At 37.1% G+C, this 22,422-nt stretch overlaps 2 protein-coding genes across 6 annotated transcripts in view; both read left to right on the top strand.

Moving 5' to 3' along the window:
• The window catches only part of msi (musashi), a 120,349-nt gene that overhangs the window by 1,256 nt on the left and 96,671 nt on the right, over positions 1-22,422 (top strand). The window contains exon 1 of one of the 5 annotated variants that reach the window (XM_068301594.1): positions 19,197-19,426. The exons of 2 other annotated variants lie outside the window; for them this stretch is intronic. The gene's annotated coding sequence lies outside the window, so the exon portion shown is untranslated. Of the gene's footprint in view, positions 1-19,196; positions 19,427-22,422 lie in introns of those variants that run through there. 2 more of the 5 variants (XM_068301597.1, XM_068301602.1) reach the window with 2 other exon arrangements.
• Positions 8,218-10,226, top strand: LOC137585066 (NEDD8 ultimate buster 1). Its single transcript, XM_068300713.1, has one exon. It carries the CDS (start codon positions 8,285-8,287, stop codon positions 10,157-10,159), a length of 1,875 nt encoding a protein of 624 aa, XP_068156814.1. The 5' UTR covers positions 8,218-8,284; the 3' UTR covers positions 10,160-10,226.

Here is a 22,422-nt window from a genome sequence, read left to right as displayed (position 1 = left end):
CCTTTTCGAATGTTATTGAATGTGCATAAAATGTACATTGTTTGTACATTGTACATGCATATTTATGTAGTAAATATATGTTTCCAATGCCAGGTTCTTGGTAAATCCATTTGTTTATGTCTCCTTACATTTAAAGCGCACAAGTCTCTTTTTTTTGCTCCTTCCCTCTCTTATTTTTGTAAAGCTCTTTGTTTGTATTTGATCCCTTTGTGTGAAACAAAAATTATGAAAATTACCATACAAAATCCGTGACATCAGTTTTGCACTGGCCTTTGACAAATCGCAAATCCAGACGTAGTTTATAGATGCCAATCCTCTCTTTTGCAGCACACAACAGAACCAAACTTATGTAGAAAAAGTAGTTGGACTTTGCTTCCTTTCTTTTTTTTTTTGTTCGTTATTTTCTCCCTATTTTGATTTTGCTGTTTGCAAAAACGTCTACATTGTTGAAATTCCTTTTTGCAAAATTGCCACGTGATACAAAGGAGGCGTCTGGGGAGTCACACAAAATGTTGCCCACACTACCAAAATATTTGTCTAGATTGGTATGTTGTATGCATGTGGGGGAAAGAGAGGAGTCAAGCCAACACAATAGGCCCGAAAATGACGTTGCAACAATTAATGTGAACAGTTTTGCAATCGTCGTCGTTGTCGTAGTTGTCGTCGTGATTTATAACGTGCATAAAATTTGCGGTCCTGGCAAGCACCTAAAATATACAATGCCAACTGAAATTAGTCAGGCAGGAGAAGTAGGAATAGAAGAAGAAGTTGCACTTTGTAATCTGAGTATGGTGAGTCCTAGAGTTGAGCACTTCAATGGACTCGATAGAATCCTCAGTAGTTTATAAGCACCAAATCATTTTTAAATGAAGGTTTTTTTTCTCTAAATTCTTAAGATCAATTGACAGTCATGTAGATAAATAAGTATTGTTTAATTGAAAGAAGAACAGATAAACGAATTGAAGTTAAGTTTTAAAACATTTCGAACACTCTGTGAACTCAAAAATTTTGCTTGGATTATGGCAAATTTATGATTATTATTTCTCTTGTTGCTAGTGACTTGATTTCTCCTTAAATTCCCGTTTAATTTGGATTTTCTTGCATTTATTTTGTTTCATCATTTCGATCTCAAATATTTGATTTTGTTGTATGTATTATTCGTTGGGCAATTTACCATTATTATTTATCTTTTAAACTGTTGATTTCCTTTAGATTTTGCATAAAAAAAAAAAAAAAATTAAAACATTTTTAAATTTGTTAGTTACTCTTATGGTTCATAATCATGATCATAAATATCTAAATGAGATCAGTAAATTAAATGTATTGACAGTACAATATATGTTAGATAGAAGAAAATATGATTTTATTGAATTTTGATGACTTACCTCAGGTCCGAGTCGACCTTACGCACCAACGCCCCCGCGGCAACTGATGCCGGCGCACCTGCTGTCACTGCTTATATAGGCGAGAGTGACTCAGCGAGTGCAAGTGGGGAGACCGCTCTATTTCTGTCTTCTTCTGCATCTAACTCTCTTCATCCATACTGCTCTCTAACTTTATCACTCTCGCTCGCTCAGACTAACTCATCCCCCCCTTTTCTTATAACCCCCTGTCTAACTTGACCACTCTTCCCCTCCCTATCGTGCTCTCTCACTGAATACCTTCGATCCTCTCTCCCTCGCATTGGTACACTTCCGCTCTCACAGTCGCCGCCATTTTTGCTCTTCCTTTGCTTTCGTTTTACCATTTCTTTTTAATGGCTTTATATTAGTTTTAACTAAACTAAAACGATATATTATTTAAGTATTGATCATTTAATTCTTGTGACTTATAAAGCACTAATTGTAAGTAGTCTAATCTTGGAACTAGTTCCTCTGGTTAAATTTGCTCAACTCTCGCCATTAAATTTTCGTACATTTTTGTGGGCGTTGGCCAACGACTTTATAATTTATTGATAGTTTGGTCAGGTCTCTTTTGGCCTAATAAGCCAGACTCTCCCAATTCGCCCAATTTCTATATAAAGTTCACATTCTCGCTGTCTTTCCTTTTGTCTGTCTGCATATTTGAAAACTATTTTCATTGCGTGATAATTTATGTGACATATACAAATTACATAATCGTATGGCCATTTATGCAAATTAATTTTTCAGGTGGATGGGGGTAGAGCAAAAACCATGTATCTATTATCCCTTTGAGGATCTCCAACTCATTTCATTCGGGTTCGCTCTCTCTCTGTGTGTGTGTTTGTGTGGCAATTTGACTTTCTCTAAATCTTTGTCTGGCATACTCTTTTATTTTTGTGTCCTTTGGCGTTTTGCAGTTTTTCTTTTCTTATTCCCTTTTTTTTTCAATTTACAATAAAATTCAATAAGGTGTTGGAGACTTAATGGAGATTGACTGACAGCGACTGCCAAATGTGTTCCGGAGATCCTTGCTTACTATGTAGAAACGAGCTTGTGTGTGTGTGAAAAAATCCGTGTCCTGGTCTTAGCCTGCTTCGCCTTCGTCAGAGAAAAAGTATTGCCATGAAATGCAATCGGAGGGAAAAATTGCTTGGCATGTCTAAAGTTCAAAATTGCAATAAAATAAGCAAAAAAAAAAAAAAAGACCCAACAGAAAATTGTATTCGAAAGTATGTTGTACATTTTGTATTACATATTACGTGCTAAATCCTTGAAAACTTTATTTCTGCTTGCTATTAATAAATTGTGAGTTCTTGGCATAAAAAATAAATTGCAAACAATTTTCTTCATATTAGTGCTAGGAAATGCAATTGTTTTTCGTATTGTTATGACTATTTAATTGGCCTAAAAGGATATGGGCTAGATGCTTGGTTAATCATGGGCGTAAATTCAGAAAGGATTGCCACATTTTTCATCTCTAAGAGACTTGAGGCATGTGGATCACTGCACTAGGTCTTGACTCTTTATAAAAAATGAAATATCTTCTTATTTTAATTTCAACATTAAACAAATAAAACAAAATGGCAGCAAGTGTGTGTGTGTGTGTGTGTGAGTGAGTGCGTGTGTATGCATCCTCCAACACCTTTTTATACTTACTTTTTCTCGCTTTTCCCGTTTTCGTAGCGCAATCAGCAAGAGTCAGCCAGCTATGAATAAAAGTTAAACAGACAAAACAAAGTGTAAAGTGGGCGTGTTGGAGGAAAAAGGGGGCGTGTATAGCTAGATGTAAGATGACGGTTGTAAATTTCACACGCAGTACCCATGAAATGGCGACGCCATTTTAAAGTTGAAACATTTGCGTAATTAGTAAAAGGCAAAAAGCTAAAAACCAAACCAGACCCAAACCCAAGGAAGCCCAAATGTCAGCAAGTGGAGGGAAATTGTAAAAATTGTAGTAGAGACTTGTACTAGAACGTACTTTAAGTGCCAAGGAGAAACTTAATTAAATTGTAACCATTTCTCGTACTCGTTTCGTTTAGTTGGCTTTTGGCCAAATGCATGTTTGCCCGAAAACCAAAAGTGGGTGACAATTAACTAATGTCAACGGCGTAAAGTTGCATTCTGTGCTCAAGGCTTCAAAGATTTGTGTGTGTGTGTGTGTGTGTGCCACAGTTAGAAGGCTGTTTGTTAGGTAGAACTAACAGTCTTTGATTTCTAATCAATGTACTCTTATTGGTTTTATGTACGCTACTAACAGAGAGAGAGAGAGAGAGAGTTGTTAAGATATATTCTTTTGGCCATCATCAATTTTTGTTTTACTTCTCTGACAACCTCAAACGACATCATTTGATATCTGCTTATAACCCACGTTCATCTGCTTGTTATATTGTCCGTAAAGTTAAGCGATAAGCAAGTAATTTTACTACCTGTCTGCCACTGTCCTCGACTCCAGTCTACTATGTCTCCACCCGGCATACAGCCATCAGTCATTTCGGCATACATTTACGCATTATCAATTGCGAATTGTCATCATTATCATCATCGTCATCGTCATCAGCAGCAGAAGGATGAGTGGAGTCATCGTCATTGGTAAGGTTTTGGTTTTTGTTATTGTTTTTTCCCAATTGAAGCCCGGCACGTTTTGTCGTTATGTCTGGCTGAGCGGCTCCTCATATCGCATTATATCTGCATTGTCACCTTGTCGGCCATTTAGCTTGAATGCCCTCTTCCTCCTGCTTAGCTCATCCCCCGTCCACCGTTCCCCACGGTTTCGCAATGTGTCCCCTGTTTGGGCTACGCTTCGAGTTTTGGTTAAGGTCGTCATTGTGGCCCATCTTTATTTGTGTTATTTTTTTTTGCTTGGCGGCCACAAAAAAAAAAAGGTTCCTTTATTTTTGTGGATTTACTTTTTCGTTTGGGGGTTTTGGCGTTATTCAATTAGTTGGGCCATTACAGTGGTTCGAAAACAGGAAAATTAGTTTATACAAATTGAAGACCCATTTAAATTTTACTATACATTATTTAAAACAATTTTATGTTTTTTCAACATATACAATTAAACGAATTTCTCTTGGGAAACGACCGAAATGTAAATTCTGTGAGACATAATTTTCGAGGTTTTAAATTCATTTTAAATATTATTTTTTGGCTTTTTAACTCACTGTGCCTTATACAAATCTAAAAACCAGCAAAAACGGTAAAATGGAAAAATAACAAAAAAGGCAGCGCCACAGACAGGACACACATTTATCCTAACGTGTTCATTTAAGTGGAATCACTTAATGGTTTTATACGCTTATCATTATCATGCCAAACCGACTGGGGTCGGGCTTCATCTCCCAACCGAAAAGGAAAATGACAATGACAACGGACAGCAGGACAATGGCAAACCACATATTTTGTATCTCTAGCAAGTACAACGAGTAGTGGAAAATCCACATACGTTTTTCATTCTGACACATAGCAGTAAGTTGATTCAATCAAATTTCGTGTACGGCTCGCGGGCAATTTTTTATCTGACGGATGTTTGGCTTCGTGGCTGTCTGTCAGCGTAGCAAAATTCCGTTTGTATTTGCGCCCAGTCATTGTTTTAATGCGTCCATCGTGTGTTGTCGCTTTCCACCAGATTCTCCACCCAACTCTAGTGAAGCAAAAAAGACAAAAAAATACAACGCAATTGCTGTGCAGTGCGTTAAATGTTTCACTTTTCAGAGCGTGACGACGACGACAACAACGACTCCGACTACTGAGAGGCAAAGTTCACGGGCACGGCCCACAAATAAGGAAGTAATATGTCGCCGCTGTGCGACCATCAAAACCAGACAAGGACGATACTTCACTTTTGGGTGGTGGTGGCGATGTTGCTGTTATCTGACAGTGGAAGTAGTCGTGGTGGTGGTTGCCATAGAACTACTCCCCCTGGTGTGACTCTTTTTGTCGATTGCCATTTTGGCGCTCCATTGTCAATGCGTTTTGGGTATAATACCCTAGATAAGTGATTGTCGGCGTGGATTTTCTTCAATGCATTGGGAAAAGTACTTTTCAAAGCTGAGTAACCTGAAATTTTCAAACTTCAATAAGTAAACTTAGGTCTTAGGGTATTCTTTTAAGAAACCTCAGTCCACAAAACAGATCTGTTAATTGCTTGTGATATTAATAGCTTTCACAACTCGAATCTAGAATAGACTATAACATAGAATAGACATTTGATTTGAAGTTTTTGCCTATCAATAAATTGAAGTATATATTAAGCCACTAAGCCAATTATCTTTTAAAGATCTTTAAAGATTGTTAAAGCGACTATCCGACTATAAAGAAAATGTTAACTATTAGGATGCAGAATAAATTAATATTATAAAGTTTGTAGAATTTCAATTGGCAGAGACAACAAAAATTGGTTTAGCTTGACTAAAGCTAAGATAGTAATTTAAAGTCTATATTCATTTAAAACAAGTTCCAAGCAAGGTTTAATCTGATCGAAGCACTTCGAGAACTCTCTTAATGGTTTTTGATATATTAATTCAGATCAGCTACTTAATACTTTACATTTGTACAGGATATTATACAAGTCGTATCATTATTTATTAATTTTGACTGCTTTTCCTTGATTGCTTCTCCCGTATCTCTTCATTTTTGGGGTTTTATCTCTTTTTACCCTTTGCTGTCAGAAACATTGAACCGCATTTGTTTGCAAAAGATTGATGACCCACAATTGGGTTCGGTTGGGTCTGGCTGATGATTTGCTGCTGCTTCTGCGTATGGTTTATGATGCCGGAATGGTTTTTGCTCATACAGATTTTAAGTTTCGCTCGAGATTTTGAGAATAATTTAATTAATTGTAATGTGTGTAGTACAATGAAAGTGACTTGTCACTTGTCAACTTTAGTGCATGAAATGTAGAAACTTTTCCGTCAACATGCCATTGATTTTATTTTATTCTCAGGAAAGAGAAGATGCCGCCATACTTGGCATGATAAAGTCAAGTCCTAGGGACGGACGGTACCATAAAAGTTCTTGCCTTTTTTTGTTTGCCGTCTCTCTGTCGCTTGCAACATGATGGTGCTGTCAGAAACACTTAGTCGACATTTAACTTATGTCATGTGCAGTACATGGTACAAGACAAGATTTTGCAGAAAATATAAGACAAAGAATTAGAGGAAGAGATGATGAGGTATGTAAGTATAATGAGCAAAACAAGATAGTGCAATCTTTAAAATGCATTTTTAAGTTGCTAGCTTGAGAAATAACTTTATGATAGATTTTCTTTATCTGACTTCTGGGAATCTAAAGAAATCAATGAGACTGTACAGCCAGATTCTTTATAAAGATTTTAAACAATACTAGAAATATTTTTTATTACTTATTGGCTTTCATGCAGGCATCTAGAGTTAATGTAACCTTGAAATGTATATAAGTATATGTATTTTCTGGCTAAATTAGGCTGTCATTTAACCAAAGAAGTAGTTTTAATCAAGAGGTCCTTAAATCAAGACAATAATACACAAACTACAAGTAGTCTCCTGATATTTGTATGTCTGTTAGTGTGGGTGTGTGTGTAAGCAACATAAAATCCAAAATGAACAATACCAACAACAATTAAACATGTCACACTCTTACACAACCGAAACGAGCAATCGCTCTTCACAAGCCCATACCACCGACTTGCACCTTCCAACCATTCCCATCTGTAAACATGCCAGGCTACTTCATCACAGACAAGAACGACGAACAACAGACATCCATATCCATTCATTCACACCCTAACGCCAAAGACCACTCCCGACCCCAACCCCAATCCTGAACCCCGACCCCAACTCTGATTTGCCCACATTTGCAACACACACACACACACACACAATACATAAGCCTCGCTGTGTGGTACTTTTCATTAGCAGCCACACTTTGTATGCCGTCAAAAAAGGGAATGAAGGCGAAAAAATAAAGAAAGTATCTATAAAATGTCTTGGCCTTGTCACTTTACTGTTTTATTTCTTACTTTTTTTTGCTTATTTTCTGTTTTGCTGTTGTGTGTGCGCCTTTTGTTAGAGTTATTAACCCTTAACCACACGTTACATTTATTACCCACATTGTTAGGACGGCCAAACAAAGTCGTCGACGCTCCGCTTTGAGCGCGTTAAGCTGACAATGACAATTTTTGCAACTCTCCTTTCATACCCTGCCAAAGGAGGAGGTAGTATATAAATTTTAGACCTCACGTTGGTAACTGAAATAAAAACTATAGGTCTACACCTTGGATTTTCAATATTATTAAAACCAATTTGGCTATTTGAAGATCACATACGTCAAGTCTGAATGAATTCCATTCTTAAAACTGACCAGTTCTGACTAAGGGTATACAATCTGTAATATATCCAAAGCTATCAGTTTATGTCCCCTATTTTCTTTTGCCATTTTCTTCCTCATTTTGTTTGCCTTCATTCGATTTGGTATTTGGTTGGATGGGTTTGGTCTAAGGATGTTTCTGTCTGTGGTTTATTGCTTTTAATTTGCCCTTGCTTTCAGCTTTATTCGACTATTGGGAGTGAGGAAGAAAAACTTCCTTTGCTTTTTTCCTTTGGTTTGTGGCTAAGTGAATTTTGTGGTGCTTCATAGAAGTTTTTAGGATTTCTTTTTTTGGTGTGATAATTGGCCCATCAGGCTAAGAAAATTGCAGATTTGTCGAAACATTTTGCGGTAAATTCTTTATCAAAAGTTCCACTCAACTGCCAACTACTTTTTGGGCAATGCAACATGTTGTAAGAGAACAATTCCTACATCGAATACGGGTTTTCTTTTATAATCATTATGCCAATCGTCTAGTGTCACTTCATGTGAACAAATTTCTAGTTCGTCGTACATTGAAAGACAGAAAAACTGGGGGAATGTCTGAAATAGATAATACTTTTGTAAAACTACGAGCTCGACTAAGAGAACTCGACATTAAGCTATGGGAGGAACCATATTACTATGAGGAAGTGGGCAGCATTGAATCTGAAATGGATCGTTTGTCGGAACAACTCAGTGGCGAATTGGGCATAAGTGTATCGAATTGCAAGTGCGCCTTGGTCGAAATGCAGGACAGTGCCCTGCGTAAATTGATGGCACGAAAGGAGTTCAATGAAACCGGGATGGCCACGTTCAGTGTACGGTGTGTGGACAGCAAAGGTGGCACCGTTCAAATAATTGAGATAAAGTGCTCTCTAAATGCTTTGGGTCTGGACTTGCAGCAGGAAATTGCCAATCGTTTAAAATTGAGTAACGCGAGGTATGTGAAATGTATATCGGCAGGTAGAATAGTGTCATCAAACAGCACATTAAACGATCAGGGACTAAATAATAATCAACAGTTAATTGTTATTATTGGAAGTCAAGACAGTACAAATTCCAGTGATGGCAATGCGGAACGTGGTTCTGTTCTGTATGAGCGTATAGCAAAGATTAAAGCTGACATTGAGGCTGTGGTGGATGCTGATAGTCGTTTTTTCGAAATGGAAGATCAAGATGGCAACGCGGTCTTCTTGCCGCCTCATGAGAATCGTTCCCTATTGATGGCCATGGGTCTTTGCGAGAAAGCTCGAGCTGCTATGGGTCGGGAGAATTATGATGAGGCTTTGCTACTTTTACTTGAAGCGGATGAGCATTTTTCCATATGTAGTTCACAATTTTTGGAATCTATTGATAATTATGCTTTATTGAATTTGGATATCGTGTGGTGTTATTTGTGTTTGAAGAATGTAACTCAATTGCCCGATGCCCAGCGTCGTTTGGATATATGTGAAAGAAATTTTGAGCGTAATTATGGCAAGAATTTAAAACGACTTCAGTCATTACGAGGATCAAGTTGTCCCGAACGTGCTCTGATCGTGCGTTTACATTTACTGCAGGGCGTCATATTCTTCCATCAGAATCGTCGCGATGAGGCCTATGAGAAATTTGAACAGGCTGGCCAGACTTTGGCTGAATTAAGAGTCGATGACGATCAATTGACTCGTCTAATTGAAATGGGCTACGATGTGGCCGATGCTCGTTTGGCTTTACGCTCATGTTCGGGCGATGCTGATCAGGCCATTAATTTTATCAATAATCGTCGTGAGAAATTAAATACAGCACGAAAAACTGCTCAAACGGAGAGGTTACAACAGAATCGTTTAGCCGCTAATGCAGATCAAGATTGGGTTAATCCCCGCAGTGTTTGTCAACTCACTGAAATGGGCTACGAACGATGTCTGGTTGTTGAGGCCCTAAAGCGTTCCAAAAATGATATTCCTGGTAGTGTGGATCTCTTACAGTTTCATGCCGATGAGTTGCGTGCCAACGTACAAACAACTCCACCAGCCGATGAGCAGCTTTTAAATATTCTACACCAATTGGGCTTTCCAATTCCTTTGGTTCGTGTCGCTCTGGAGACCACTCAAAATGATATGAAGCGTGCTGTGGAATTCCTTCTAAAAAGCCAGTCAAACGAAAATCAAATACTTAAAATTATTGAGACTATGGCACAAACATTATCGGGTAACCTGAATGATCAGCAGCAGCCTACATCGAGCTCTAATGCTCGTCCTTACATTGATCTTTCGTCAAGTAAGATGCAGATGATTGAAACATTTTTAACAATGGCCAAATCGGAATTAGAATCATATAAGGCTTATAAACGTTTTAATGAGGATGTAACTATGAATGATAATGACTATTTGGATTTGCCTTTGATACAGGAAGAACAAATTTTAATCGAGTATAAACATCTTTTAGAGCGTTAATGCTCTTGAATAACAGTCTTTCATTGTTATTTCGATAAAATGAATATATTTTATAGCTTAACCACAATCTTACTTTTAGATTTTATTCCACAGTTCTTTAATTTTGTATTTATAAATGGCTAAAAATATTTTCTACTTTAGGGAAATCTGAAGGTTTCTCTAATTTCACTCACAATTACTCATTATTTTAATATTTTCTCTACATTAACATCAAATCCAGTCGTTGCCCGGATAAGTATGCTAGGAAATTTGGTTGTCGCAGCGTTCTTGGTCTGCTTTTCGTGTTTGTTAACTCATGTGCATAAAAGTCACAGTATTTTGTCGATGTGATTTTTTCGTTCTGTTTTTTGCGTGTGGTTGACTTTGTGAGAAATTAATAATTTTTCATGCTCCCTTCTTTTGCACTATTTTGTTCCGTCTGTTGTTGAAAAACTTCTGCATTTGATGGCCAAATAATTTGTCGTTCTGTGTGTGAGTTATTTCCAAATCGTTAAATCTCAAATAAACTTGGTTGAGTCCTGCTTTTGCTTCTCCATGGAAGTGGGTGTACGTGTGGCTGTATGTGTGTGTGACTGTCTGGATATTGTTAGGTAGATTTGTTACGCCATGGCGCACATTTTGAGTGCCTTGACATTTCACTCACAACTGGGTTGTCGAGTAAATCGTGCATGATAGAGAGCGCAGGAGCTGGGAAAAATGTACAATTTTTAAAAGTGTTTTTCGTTATCGTCTGATAGATGGCAGATTCTTAAAGAGGTTCATGTTTTACATATATATACATATATATATGTGACACACAAAAACTCATTATAAAAAGTGGAAGGAGGAAAAAAGACATACAACAAAATTTTGCTTGTCGCAAGATTTTTATGTCTAAATAAATGCAGGGCGCGCTGCACATTTCACTTTACTTTGAGGCACAAAAAGTGCACGGAAAAAAGGAAAAAAATCTGAAAAAAATGTCAAAATGTTGTTGCAAAAACCTAGTCAAATGGGTAGAGATGGGTTGGCGGGTGATGGTTGTCTTATTTAGTAGCGAAAATGAGCAGCGGCAGGCAGTGGCAGCGTTTAGGTTTTTCTCGGTTGTTGGTTTTTTTCGTGTACCCTAGCCAAGGACTGGCTTGGTTCTCAGCCTGATTTGTTGCTGCTACATTTCTTGTTGTTTTTGTAGTTCTTGTTGTCATCAACAGCCAACATTATCATTGTTGGTTGCAAGTGCCAGTTTGCTGTAGTTGTTGCTGCTGTTCAGTGTCCTCATTATCGTTTGTCGCATGCCAGGCCCACTCATTCGCGCTTCTCTTTTCATGTCTTTTGCCATTTGCATTTCTTGTTACTATTTTGTTTCGTTCTTTTTTCTTTTTTGTTCTTGTTTAGAAACTTTAATGGGTTTGTCTGGCAAGTTTATGGTTAAAAAAAAAAAAAAAAAAAATGGGAATTTAATTTCATGCCATGGCAAATCAATTTTATATTTGATATTATCATCATTATATTGGACATCAGCCAAGTAAGGCAATCTAACAATTGTGTACAGAAAGAACAGGTAAACTTCTAGTCTAAACTAGTTTTCACTTGAAACAAAGGTATCTATTAAGTTTCTCTTTAAAAGCCTTTATGTTCAAATCATATTTAAAATATTGATATATAAGGAACTTAAATGAATGAAAACTGTATTTTCTTGGCTGTCATTATGGAATTTTTCCATAAACTAAACTTTTTTCCAAGTGAATTGTGCCCCTCAGTTTCTTATCTATTTTCTTTTAGTTAATTAAAAAAAGATTTTCCCAAAAACCGCAAAAAGTTGCATAAATTACAAATTAGGTAAATCAAAATCCAGCCGCAACCCCTCGACAAAACTTTGTCAACTTTCCCAGCTCTTGTTTTCTCTTTCGTTTTCTCTCGTTTGTGCTTAGAAAGTGAAAATAATGTAAATGATAAAATTATTTAATGATGCGGAAGTGCGTTGATAAGCCAACGACAAATAATATGGATGAAAATTTGTTCTTTTCCCTTCCTTCATCTTTTCAATTTCTTTTTCTCCTTATATATATGTATGTATATTTGACGTTACTTTCATTCTTTCTTTCTATATGGTGGATTAATATTAAAAGACATTTTCATGCAGCTGCGCCTAAATGTATGCACTATATGCGACTTGTACCTTAAATCTATTTAGATTTAGCCCAAAAGTTTTGGTTCCTCTAATGAGTTCGTCTCATGTGGCAAGCAAAGTTTATGCTCTCATAAAACTGGCTCAACATAGAGAGGGAAAAAACAATCAAATGTGTATATAACTTTACCGTAATTTACATTTTCATTATGTCAAATCGTTTAGCAGTTGCAATCCAAAAGTAAAAAAAAATGGAGGAAAAAAACCATTGAAACGAAAAAGTTTAATTAAAGGACTACAAATTGTCATGGTTTATAGACGATGCCGAACGAACTGCTCGACTCTTGCTACAATTTAGCTGGCTGTCACTTTGAATTACTTTCGGCATATGTTACATTAGAGAGCAGAAACCGAGTGAGTGGATGCCAGGAAGCAGGGAGGATGTAATTTAATTTGTTCGCGAAAAAAAGAGTTGTTGATACGCTCATTACACCAACAAGGAATAAAAAAGTAAAAGTATTTGCAGGTCATGGGGGGTTGAGTGAGTGGTTTGGCATGTAAGAATTTGCTGGTGTTTGGGTGTTAAGTACTTGATTTAAATTGTTGACACGCTAGATTTACAATGTGATAATCTACACTAAATTTAACACCAATTGAAGGGAATCAGTCTAGAGAAAATGTCTATTCAGTATTGTGGTGACCCCTGGTAAAACTAATTGGATACATTTCCATCTATGCATTTTAATAATTAGGCAAACCACACATTCGACTGACAATTAATATTTAATCAAGTTGATTAAATTATCCTTGGTCAAGCCGGTTTTTAAATAGCCTTACGAAATATATTTATAGTAATGATTCTTGATTTGATTTTTTCGTTCGTCCACTAGATTGACTATATATGTACATATGTGTCTGACCCATATGATGTTACATCTATAATTTGATCAAGATTTAAGATTTGTTTAATCGTTTTGGTCATCTTGTGTATTTTAAATGGATTTCAGTTTTAGATTGCCGCTTTATTTGTATTTATTTTGGCTTTATTTTATGTAATAGCTTCCGGTTAAATACAAATTGCAAAGCTTCATTATAATAGAAAGAGTCCAGGATTTTACTAATTGCTTGGCCGCAACACCTGCTGTTTGCCAACCAGTCGAAAACCAGAGTGTGAGAGAGAGAAAACGAGTAAAAGAAAAAGCGAACAAGGGCTTTCCTTTTTAGACACTTTAACCAAAAAACCAACCACAAATTTACATAAATATGCCACAAATCATAAACCTCGCCATGGGATGTTGCCTCTGGGTGCTTGTCGCCCAAAAGCAGGCTACAGGAACAGCCAAACCAACGTTAGTTGCATTTCCAAATGCTGCACCTACACCACACACACAAACGCATCTGATTCCACTTTGAGTATGTGTGGTTTTGGTAGCAAAAGCAGCAACAGCTGGATTGTCCAGCAACCGCTATTAAAAATGCATAAAAAGCATGAGTTAATATTTTTTTCAGTCAGATTTTTATCGCAATTAAAATTTTTCGGTGGAAGACCCTTAAAAAAGGATGAGAAAGACGAAAAAAAAAAGGAAATACCTTGCAAAATTTATGTGCAGCACATGTCCTAGGCGTATTTATGCGAAAAGACTTTTCTTTTGACTTTTTTCTGTTTCACCTCCTCCACCTACTCCACCCGACCCACTTGCAGTTTGGTTGTGGCAAACGCACGCTGCATAATAATAAAACTTGTCTGGACAAAGGGGGCCAAAACTTAAATTCCCCAAACCTGCGGATGGGGTGGAGCAGGAGGCAATGCCCTCATACACCCAGAACCCACGCCCATTTACGGCCTCAGCCCAAATTTTCTCCCTCTCTCTCTCTCTCTCTCTGCACAATGTTTGTCATTAGCAAATGTTGCCTCTTTTGTTGTACTTTACTGCCCCTTAACTGATGTTGCTGCTGTTGCAGCAGAGTGCGCCTGTTGTAGGCCGAGCACACAAAATTTGTGACTGCGACAATTTTTGGTTCCCTCTCATTTTACTCTGGGGCTTGTGGTAGGGGGCGTTTGGTGGTTAAGTTGACATTTTTAACGCATCATTTGCTTATTTTACAAATAGATAAATGTAGGTGCAGCAGACGTAACATCAACCTGCTGTTGGCCATGTTGCAAAATTAAATGAAATATATGTGATGCAGGCGAATCGCTGAACATGACCACAAAACAGAAGCATGTTACGTAGAAGATGATAGGGTTAAATATACAAACATACGATTCACAAATCAGAATGGAAGGTAGGAAAGAATTTACAAATTTATAAAGTATAAAAGCCAAGTGTTAAAAAGGAACAAGTATTTAGAGCACTTCTTCTATTCTAATATCTAAACCCATCATCCCTTATTTGAATTAACTTTCAATGTATCTTTTCAATGTTTTGATCAGATAATGCTTAAATCCTAATCGCTTTATAAATTGAATTATTTGCTTCTTTAACCAGATGAAATTTTAAATTGTTCGAGCGAGAGGAAAAACATCCTGTGGAGGGAAGTAAAATGAAGCTGCTGCCTAGTCAAAGATGTTGCTACTCCATGTGGCTAATCAATTTGCAATGCATGACCCTCAATGGCTGGCAACGTTCATTTAGCAAATTTTGATTCCCTTTTTTTTGGCTCTTTCTGCCACCTGAAACGGCAGTTACACCCATTCATGGGCCGGCTGTCATTAGAGGCAAGGACAACGACGTAAACTCGCCTAAAGGCTTGACCACGACAAACACACACCCACACACTACTCGATATGGTCGGCTGCTGTCCAAGGTTGGACTTGACTGACTCGACCTGTGACTGCCGCCTGTCGCTTGCCACCGATGCCGCTGCCTGCCATCGACGACAGGTGTGCATGATTTATGAGATTTACATATCAGCAGTGAGCGTGAGCTGATGAAGCGAGAGAGCGCCTGATGCGCCAATGACAAAGACAGACAACAGACAACCAGCAGGACATGCTCCTGTCAACGGGCAGTGGTTTGATTGGCGGGTAGTGTGGGGCAACAACTAAAAATAGGGAAAAAGAATGCAAATTTGCTCACTGATTGATGATATAACGCTTGTTTATGGCTCGAATTTATCCTTCCTTCTTCTTTTTTTTTTTTTTCATTTGTCCAGCAAAGTTCTGCTTTTGGCATATGAATAGCAAATCTCTTGATATTTTTTTTGGTGTCGAAGGAAAAAATTACTGCATGCTTATGGGGGTTTGCCGGTTTGTTAAACCTGCACTTTGTTGAAATGTAATTCAATTAAAAGCAATTAAGAGGCGAATTGGAATTAGAGTTCAATTTTGGAAACCAAAACGGAACCTATTTAAAGTCTAAAATGTTAAAGAAACAAAATGAGATCAGTTAAAGATTCAACTGAGTATCTTAAATGTGTATGAACTTTTCATATTTTCCATTCCCTGCAATCTCTGTGCTCATTAAGTAGACATGATGGGCCAAGCCTGGCAGACGACAGCCGGAATTCCCCATCCCCATCTTTCACACAATCACTGGCAGGCAACACATGTTCTTGATATTTTTATGACATTGGATACATGCAGCCAGTTGCCGCCTAGGCCTCCCAGTTTTCCTTCTATTTACTCCTACTCCGGATTTTCCTCTTAGTAGCAGCAGCAACAGCAGCCGCAAACCATGAACTAAGCTGCCTAATTGTTATGCGCACTTCACAAACACTGAACATCAACGTTAACAACAAGAACAAAAAATTACAACTACTCCTGTACATATAATATACATACATACATCCACACAGAACACAGATTTACAGATTTGTTTGACTATATGAGTATATCGTGCCCAGTTTTATGCCCAGCCGCCTAGCTCTGCCATGTCAGCGCCATAAAAAAGGCATATTTTTAATTACCCCAGAGTGGACTTAAGGGCTTCCAGGAAATCAGAATAGGTTTTCAGCGGGGATGGCAAATAAATAGTGCAATTTCTTTATCAAAAAGGAAGGAACTAGGTCAATTCTAGAATAGATATTTAGTTTTACGCTGTGCCAACTAAACTAACTGAAACTAAACTGCATTTTTACGACTAATTGTCAGATGATAGTTTTCGCAACAAATTATGAAACCAGTTTTGAATGGTCTTATTCAGCTCAGCTTAGCAATTTTTGCTTACAAAGTAACAAACAAGAATCAATTGCGGAATAGGTCTGAGAATTAGAATTTGGAATTCATATGATTTTCGAAATAAATATATTTAGGATCTCTGAGTGTAGATTGTTAATGAATTATTAACACAGAAACTTGAAACAGAACTTGTAATATTCATGAAAACTTTATAAATATTTAACAAAAAGGCCTTTGTCATAAATTCTAACCTCTATATGTATAGTCCTGCTGTAGTTAAATTGCCATCCCTGGTCGCCTTATAATGGTCTTTTGTGTTGGGACCATAATAAAACGTGATTTAAGTTTATGGCTATTTAATTAATAGTCCAACAGCCTAGAAACTTTGATGGCTTAAAGGTCACTGCTGGTTCGGTGTTACCTCCTGCAGTTCCTCCTTCCACTTGTGGACCATTCTCTGTGGCAATTCAATGAAATGAGCGAGTTAAATCAATTAGCTGATTCTCAATTTTGTTTCGGGGAAGGGCAAGTACTTGACTGTGTATGTGTGTGTGTGTGTGTGAAAGGCTCTCATAAACTTCTTGCGTCCTTATTCCTCGCCCACACACAAATATTCCAACAGTTTTTCACTAATTACTTTTATGACCCAATTTGTAGGCTTTTGTCGAAATACTTCTTACCTCAAGAGCATCATCAGATGCAGAAGTCCCAAGTATATCAATGGCCAATGCCCTCCAAATAACGTTTCTTACCAAATAACCTCCCATCCAAAAATAAGAAGGAGGAAATCCAACAACAAAAAAAAAAAAAAAACCCCCAAAAAAAAACTAATCGAAGACTTTGCCAGCAAAATTTATTGCGCTTTTTCTCTTGAGGCAAATGTGGGAGCTGAGGCGGTAGATGAAGGGCATCTGCTGCTGCTGCTGCTGCTCCTTTGACCTGTCTACTTCAGCAATGTTGCTTGGCTGCTTGGCTGGTTGCCGATTGTTGTTGCTATTGTTATATTTTTTGTCTCTGTTTGTGTGTGTGTGTGTGTGTGTGTGTGTGTGTATGCTTGTGTGTAGGGGGCTCCTTCCTTCGACGTCGTCGATGCTTGAGGCCTTGCAAACAAGTTTCTTGTGTTCCGTTGAAGAAGGAAAAAAAAAATATCAAAACTCTTTTTCTTTTTTTGCGTTTTTGTTGCCGTCAGCTGCTCAGTTGCAGAAAACTCGTTGCGCTTGTTGCGCGTTTTGTTGTAAATTATAAAGAAATAAAAACGAAACAGAAATAAAATGCGCAACATGCGGCTGCTGGCTTGGCCCTGTGCTTAGAAGGTTGCTTGTAAGACTTTGATGTTTTTTTTTGGGTTGGTTTTCGTCTGAAAAGCGCCCGTCGCGTCGTAATAAGCCGTGATTTTGGTCGTCGCCGTCGTCGCCGTCCGTCAATGGCCGTGCCCATTCAGCGAAAATTTGCAAAAACAAACTTAATTTGTGTAAATTTGTTGAAGCAAATTAGCATTGAATAAAGGTCAAATACTGTATAATGGACTTAAGGATATTCAAATTTACATTAAGAAATATTAAATTAGATTAGAAAAGCAAATATATATAAGTGAGAAAATGTTTCTATTGAATTGGGAAAGTTTCATTTACTTCTTCGTTTATTAACCTTTATAACCTTAGCAAAGTAAGCATTTTGCTTTGTGAATGCAGTTTCAAGATTTCGGATTATAAGTAGAAATCAGTATTAATTAAGGGTGGGATTTAATTACCTTCGAAATTAAACGTTTTTTACGTTTTTTTTTAACTGAAACTAATATCGTTTTATTCCTTTATGGGCATCAGCATGATCCTTTGACGAAATGCGCTTTTGTATGCATTAACTTATGTAATTTTATTCGTTATAACAAATTGTGACGTCAATCAAATATAGGATGACATTGTCTGTAACAAGTTGCGAATTATTTGGCTTAATTTATGTAAAGTCGCATTTATTTTCAATCGTATTATCTGTAGTTTTGAATAATCTGTTGCTATTTTGATTAATAGAAAAGCAAAAGAAAATAGACTCAGGCAAAACGAAATCCCTAATTCAAATCCAACTTATACATCTTTATCCGGGCGCTTAGCCTTTTCATCTTATAACTACAAACAAAAGCATCCTCTCGCTCTCGTTCTCTTAGGCGATGCTCAATTTTTATCCACACCACAACAGTTAAAAAGAAAATAAGAAAACCAGAAAAAAATTATCAACAAAAAAGCAACAGAGCGCCGCATTCCACGACCGGAAGTGGCTGTCGTCAAAATGTATGGGTGCGAACGTGACGACACCATTAGTTGAGAAAATGATGGTGCTATCTCAACCAACTTTATCCAATTGGCGTTTTTTGAGCGAATTCGCCGCAAAAAGCGTACAACGTGCTTGCCTGCGTTCTCTCAGTTGAGCTCTTGTGTGTGTGCGCGCTCTCTGTGTGTGTCTCTCTGTCTATCTTTGAGTACGTCAAACATTTTGGTAGTGTTGTTGTTGGGGGCTGCATGTGGGTGGTTGCCGATGGGGCACTTGAAAGAGCGGGAGCGCGCTAAGTTATGAACTGAGAAATGCGATCAAACAAAAGACGATAAAACACTGTTCGCCCGCTACGCTCTACTCACTCATGTTTTGCTTTTATGCTTTGGAGAGCAATAAACTGGCTCCCCAGCTGAAAGAGAGCCACACACTGTTGTCATATGTAGAGAGATTGAGCCCAATGCGAGATTGTGGGGCGACAGTGCGTTAAAAAAAATATTTACCGTCAGTTTGAATGCGACCGTTACAACATCAAGTTCAGCGTGCGGAGCAGATTTTGCGTTATCTACGTTGTTCTTCGTCTTCGCCGTCGTCGTTGCCGTTGTCGTGATTGTCGTTGTCAATGTCGTTGATTTCCGTTGTTCTTGATAGTTATTGTGTTTAAAAGAAGTCCACCTCAGTGTCTCACAACAAAAAAAAAAGGAGGATAAAGAATAAAAATAAAAAAGTTCGCCCACATTTGGCGGCAAATTGAAAACAAACAAAAGTTCCAAAGGTTTGTTTGCAAAATAAAAAAAAAAGGGCAGGAAAGAAAACGAAATTTACACTTAACTCATAAGTGGGGAAAAGCCCAAGTGCATTCAAATTAAAGTCGATAATAAATAAGAATTGTATATTCAAATTAATGGAAAATGTGTTTTTAATTTAAAATAAAATGAAATGTCGTTCGCCAGTTGGTTGTATTATTCTTGAAATTTCATTCAAATTACGTATTCAATTTATCCAAAAACCAAACCAAAAATTAACAAACCGCAGATGCAATAACACACATAACTCAAATGCATTTAAGCAAGTGTGTGTGTGTGTGTGTGTATTTTGCATTAAAAATAATTAAAAATAAATATACAGATTAAATCAATGATTTCATGGCTACTAAAAGAAATATATTATTAAATTTAATATCAACTTTCATGGTTTATTAACTAATCATCGAATCAATAATTATTGTTTTCTGTGGATTGAAAAAGATCATCAAGTCGAAAACTAAAATTAAATTTCAACTTGCGAAAAGAGATAAACAAATGGATTTAGTTTGTTCCGGTTATCTACAGTCTTTTATTTTTTTGGTTATTAAATCAGATCATATTCACCTTAGTTGTGGCAGGACTTCTGTAATCTGACTGCGATTAATAAATGATTCAAATTCCGTAATGTGTGTAAATAACTGAATTATACTTTAAATCCATATAAAACTGAATTATTTTCTGTTATGTCGATAAGCCCTGTTTATATATATTTTTTTTTAAATATTTGAACCGAATTGTATTTGTTCCCCTTTTATTTTTTTAAACACGATAAGATGAAGGCACTGGTTCCACATAGGGCGTAATGTAAAAGACGCAAAATATTCTTGGAAATCCAAATTGTTTATGAGAAATTGGATATGAGAATTTTGCTTGAATGAATAAAAACGTGATAAATTGTGGAAAATTTAAAAGCGCTTAAGAAAAAAAATCCACATATCAAACTAAAAATCAAGAATCTAGTCAAATACTATACAAAGTTGTATCTGCGTTCAAGTCTAAAAATTTGGAAAGTTTCTACGAGAGGTCAAGTTTGTGATTCGGAACCCAGTAAATACCGGTTAATATGGTTAATTTTATTCAGTAAGTGAGCTAAATTGTGGAAGTACTTAAAGAGATATTCTATAGTACTTATCGGGAGAAGGCTTTTGTTTCACAAGTTTATTTACTCAGTAAATCAACATAAGAGGCACCAGGCACGACAATCTAAATTAAACAATTTGATTTTGGTTGTCGTCGGTTTTGTTGTTGTTGTTTTTTTTTCGGGGAGGGCAATAAAATCAACAAAAGCGACAGCTGAACCTTTGAAGCCGAGCTTTAAGTAAGTAATACGAGAAACAAAAACAAAGAAAGCTAAGCAAATACACAGAACAAAGCAGAATATGCAAAACTAAAAAGACGGTCTGGCAGAGGCCTATTGTTTGGGGAAAAACTGCACGTCGGAAATGATAATGGTGTCTCTCTGAGTAAAAGGGCGAAACTATTGGCGACGGTACAGAAAGATGTCGCTGCCCTAGGGAAGGAAGGACAAGGAGATGGGGCAAGGGATTTCGTCATTAACTGACTCACGATGCACATGGCCGCATGTTGCACATAAAGCCTAAAAAAAAGAAGGAAGAAGCACCAAAAAAAAAAAAAAAGGAAAAGAAAATCCCCCCACCTTACATCGCCGCCACCGACTAAAATCGCAATTCGCCCTAAAACTCAAGTTTATCCTGAGAGCGATGCAAACTGAGCGGGTGAGAGCAGCAAAGAACTAGTGAGTGGGAGAGAGCGACTTGAACGAAAGGGACGCTCTCTTTTCGCTTCGCTTCGGTTTTCGCTGCTAACTCCTGTCTTAGCCGCTCCTTGGGCTTTCAGTTGACAAAAGTTCCTGGTACTGTACGGACCTTCATCTCTCCAATTGGTTACGTTCAACGTAATCGTGTTTAATATCCAAACGTCGCGTCGTCATCGTTGTTATATCTCCGCGTCACGCGTCGTTTCTTTTAGTTTGCTCTGTATTTGTGTATGTGTTTCTGTGTGAGTGACTCCAATCTTTTCGTATGTGGGGGAAGACAACGTAAAGCAGTTTAAGTGGAAGTGGAAAAGGAAGAACAAGCAGCAGCAGCAGCCCCACTACTACCAGTATATATAGGCAGGCATACATATACTTATAAATGCGGCGAATTCAATGACGTCGCAAAAATGTTAATGTGCGTCTTTCTTTTCCCCTCATCTTCTTAATTTTTTGCATTTTGTTCCCCCGTTTTTTTAATGTTTTTAACCCAATCGATTCAGTCTAGAAAAACCACTCAAATTACCTGTTTTCACTCAGCATTGGCAACAAGAAAAGCAACCGAAAAGGGACCATTTTTCAGTTGAATCTTTTAATTAAAAGTTGTATGTGAATTTGTGTTTTTATTTATCAAACCGCAACAAAATTTTTATCACCATTTTGCTATTAGAAGCCAGAAAATCAAGCAAATTAAAACAACACAAAACTCATTTGTCTGAGTGTATGTCTGCGTAGTGTTTGTGTGTCGGTGTGTGTGTGTGTATCTGTGTGTGCTTGAATCTATGTATATGTGTTGAAAAAGCCGGCAAACATTGAGTAACTAAAAAACAACAACAACAACAACAAATACACACACTCACAGATACAAACAAACATACAAACGCGAAAAATTGAATAAAATGAAATGAAAGTAAAAGCATAATAAAAATGGGCAAGAACAAGAAATTGAAGGCTATATAAAGAGAGAGAGAATGAGAGATATTCATACCAAGTTGGAATTAAATTAAGTTTCGACTTGAGTGAAATTTTTTTCTGAACACGGAAGAGAAAAACAAATAAATCAACTAAAATATCTAATGAAAAACAAACAAATAAATGTTTTATATATAATAAAACAGAATAAACAATATGCATAAGGGCAAAAGGCCAATGAAATGAATCAAAATAAATAAATCTTAATGGAAAACAAGG

The sequence above is a fragment of the Drosophila tropicalis genome, unplaced genomic scaffold (assembly GCF_018151085.1).
Source record: "Drosophila tropicalis isolate 14030-0801.00 unplaced genomic scaffold, ASM1815108v1 contig_878, whole genome shotgun sequence".
NCBI lineage: Eukaryota > Metazoa > Arthropoda > Insecta > Diptera > Drosophilidae > Drosophila > Drosophila tropicalis.
Note: the sequence above shows the minus strand (reverse complement) of the source record. Positions and strands in the feature narration are given on the sequence as shown.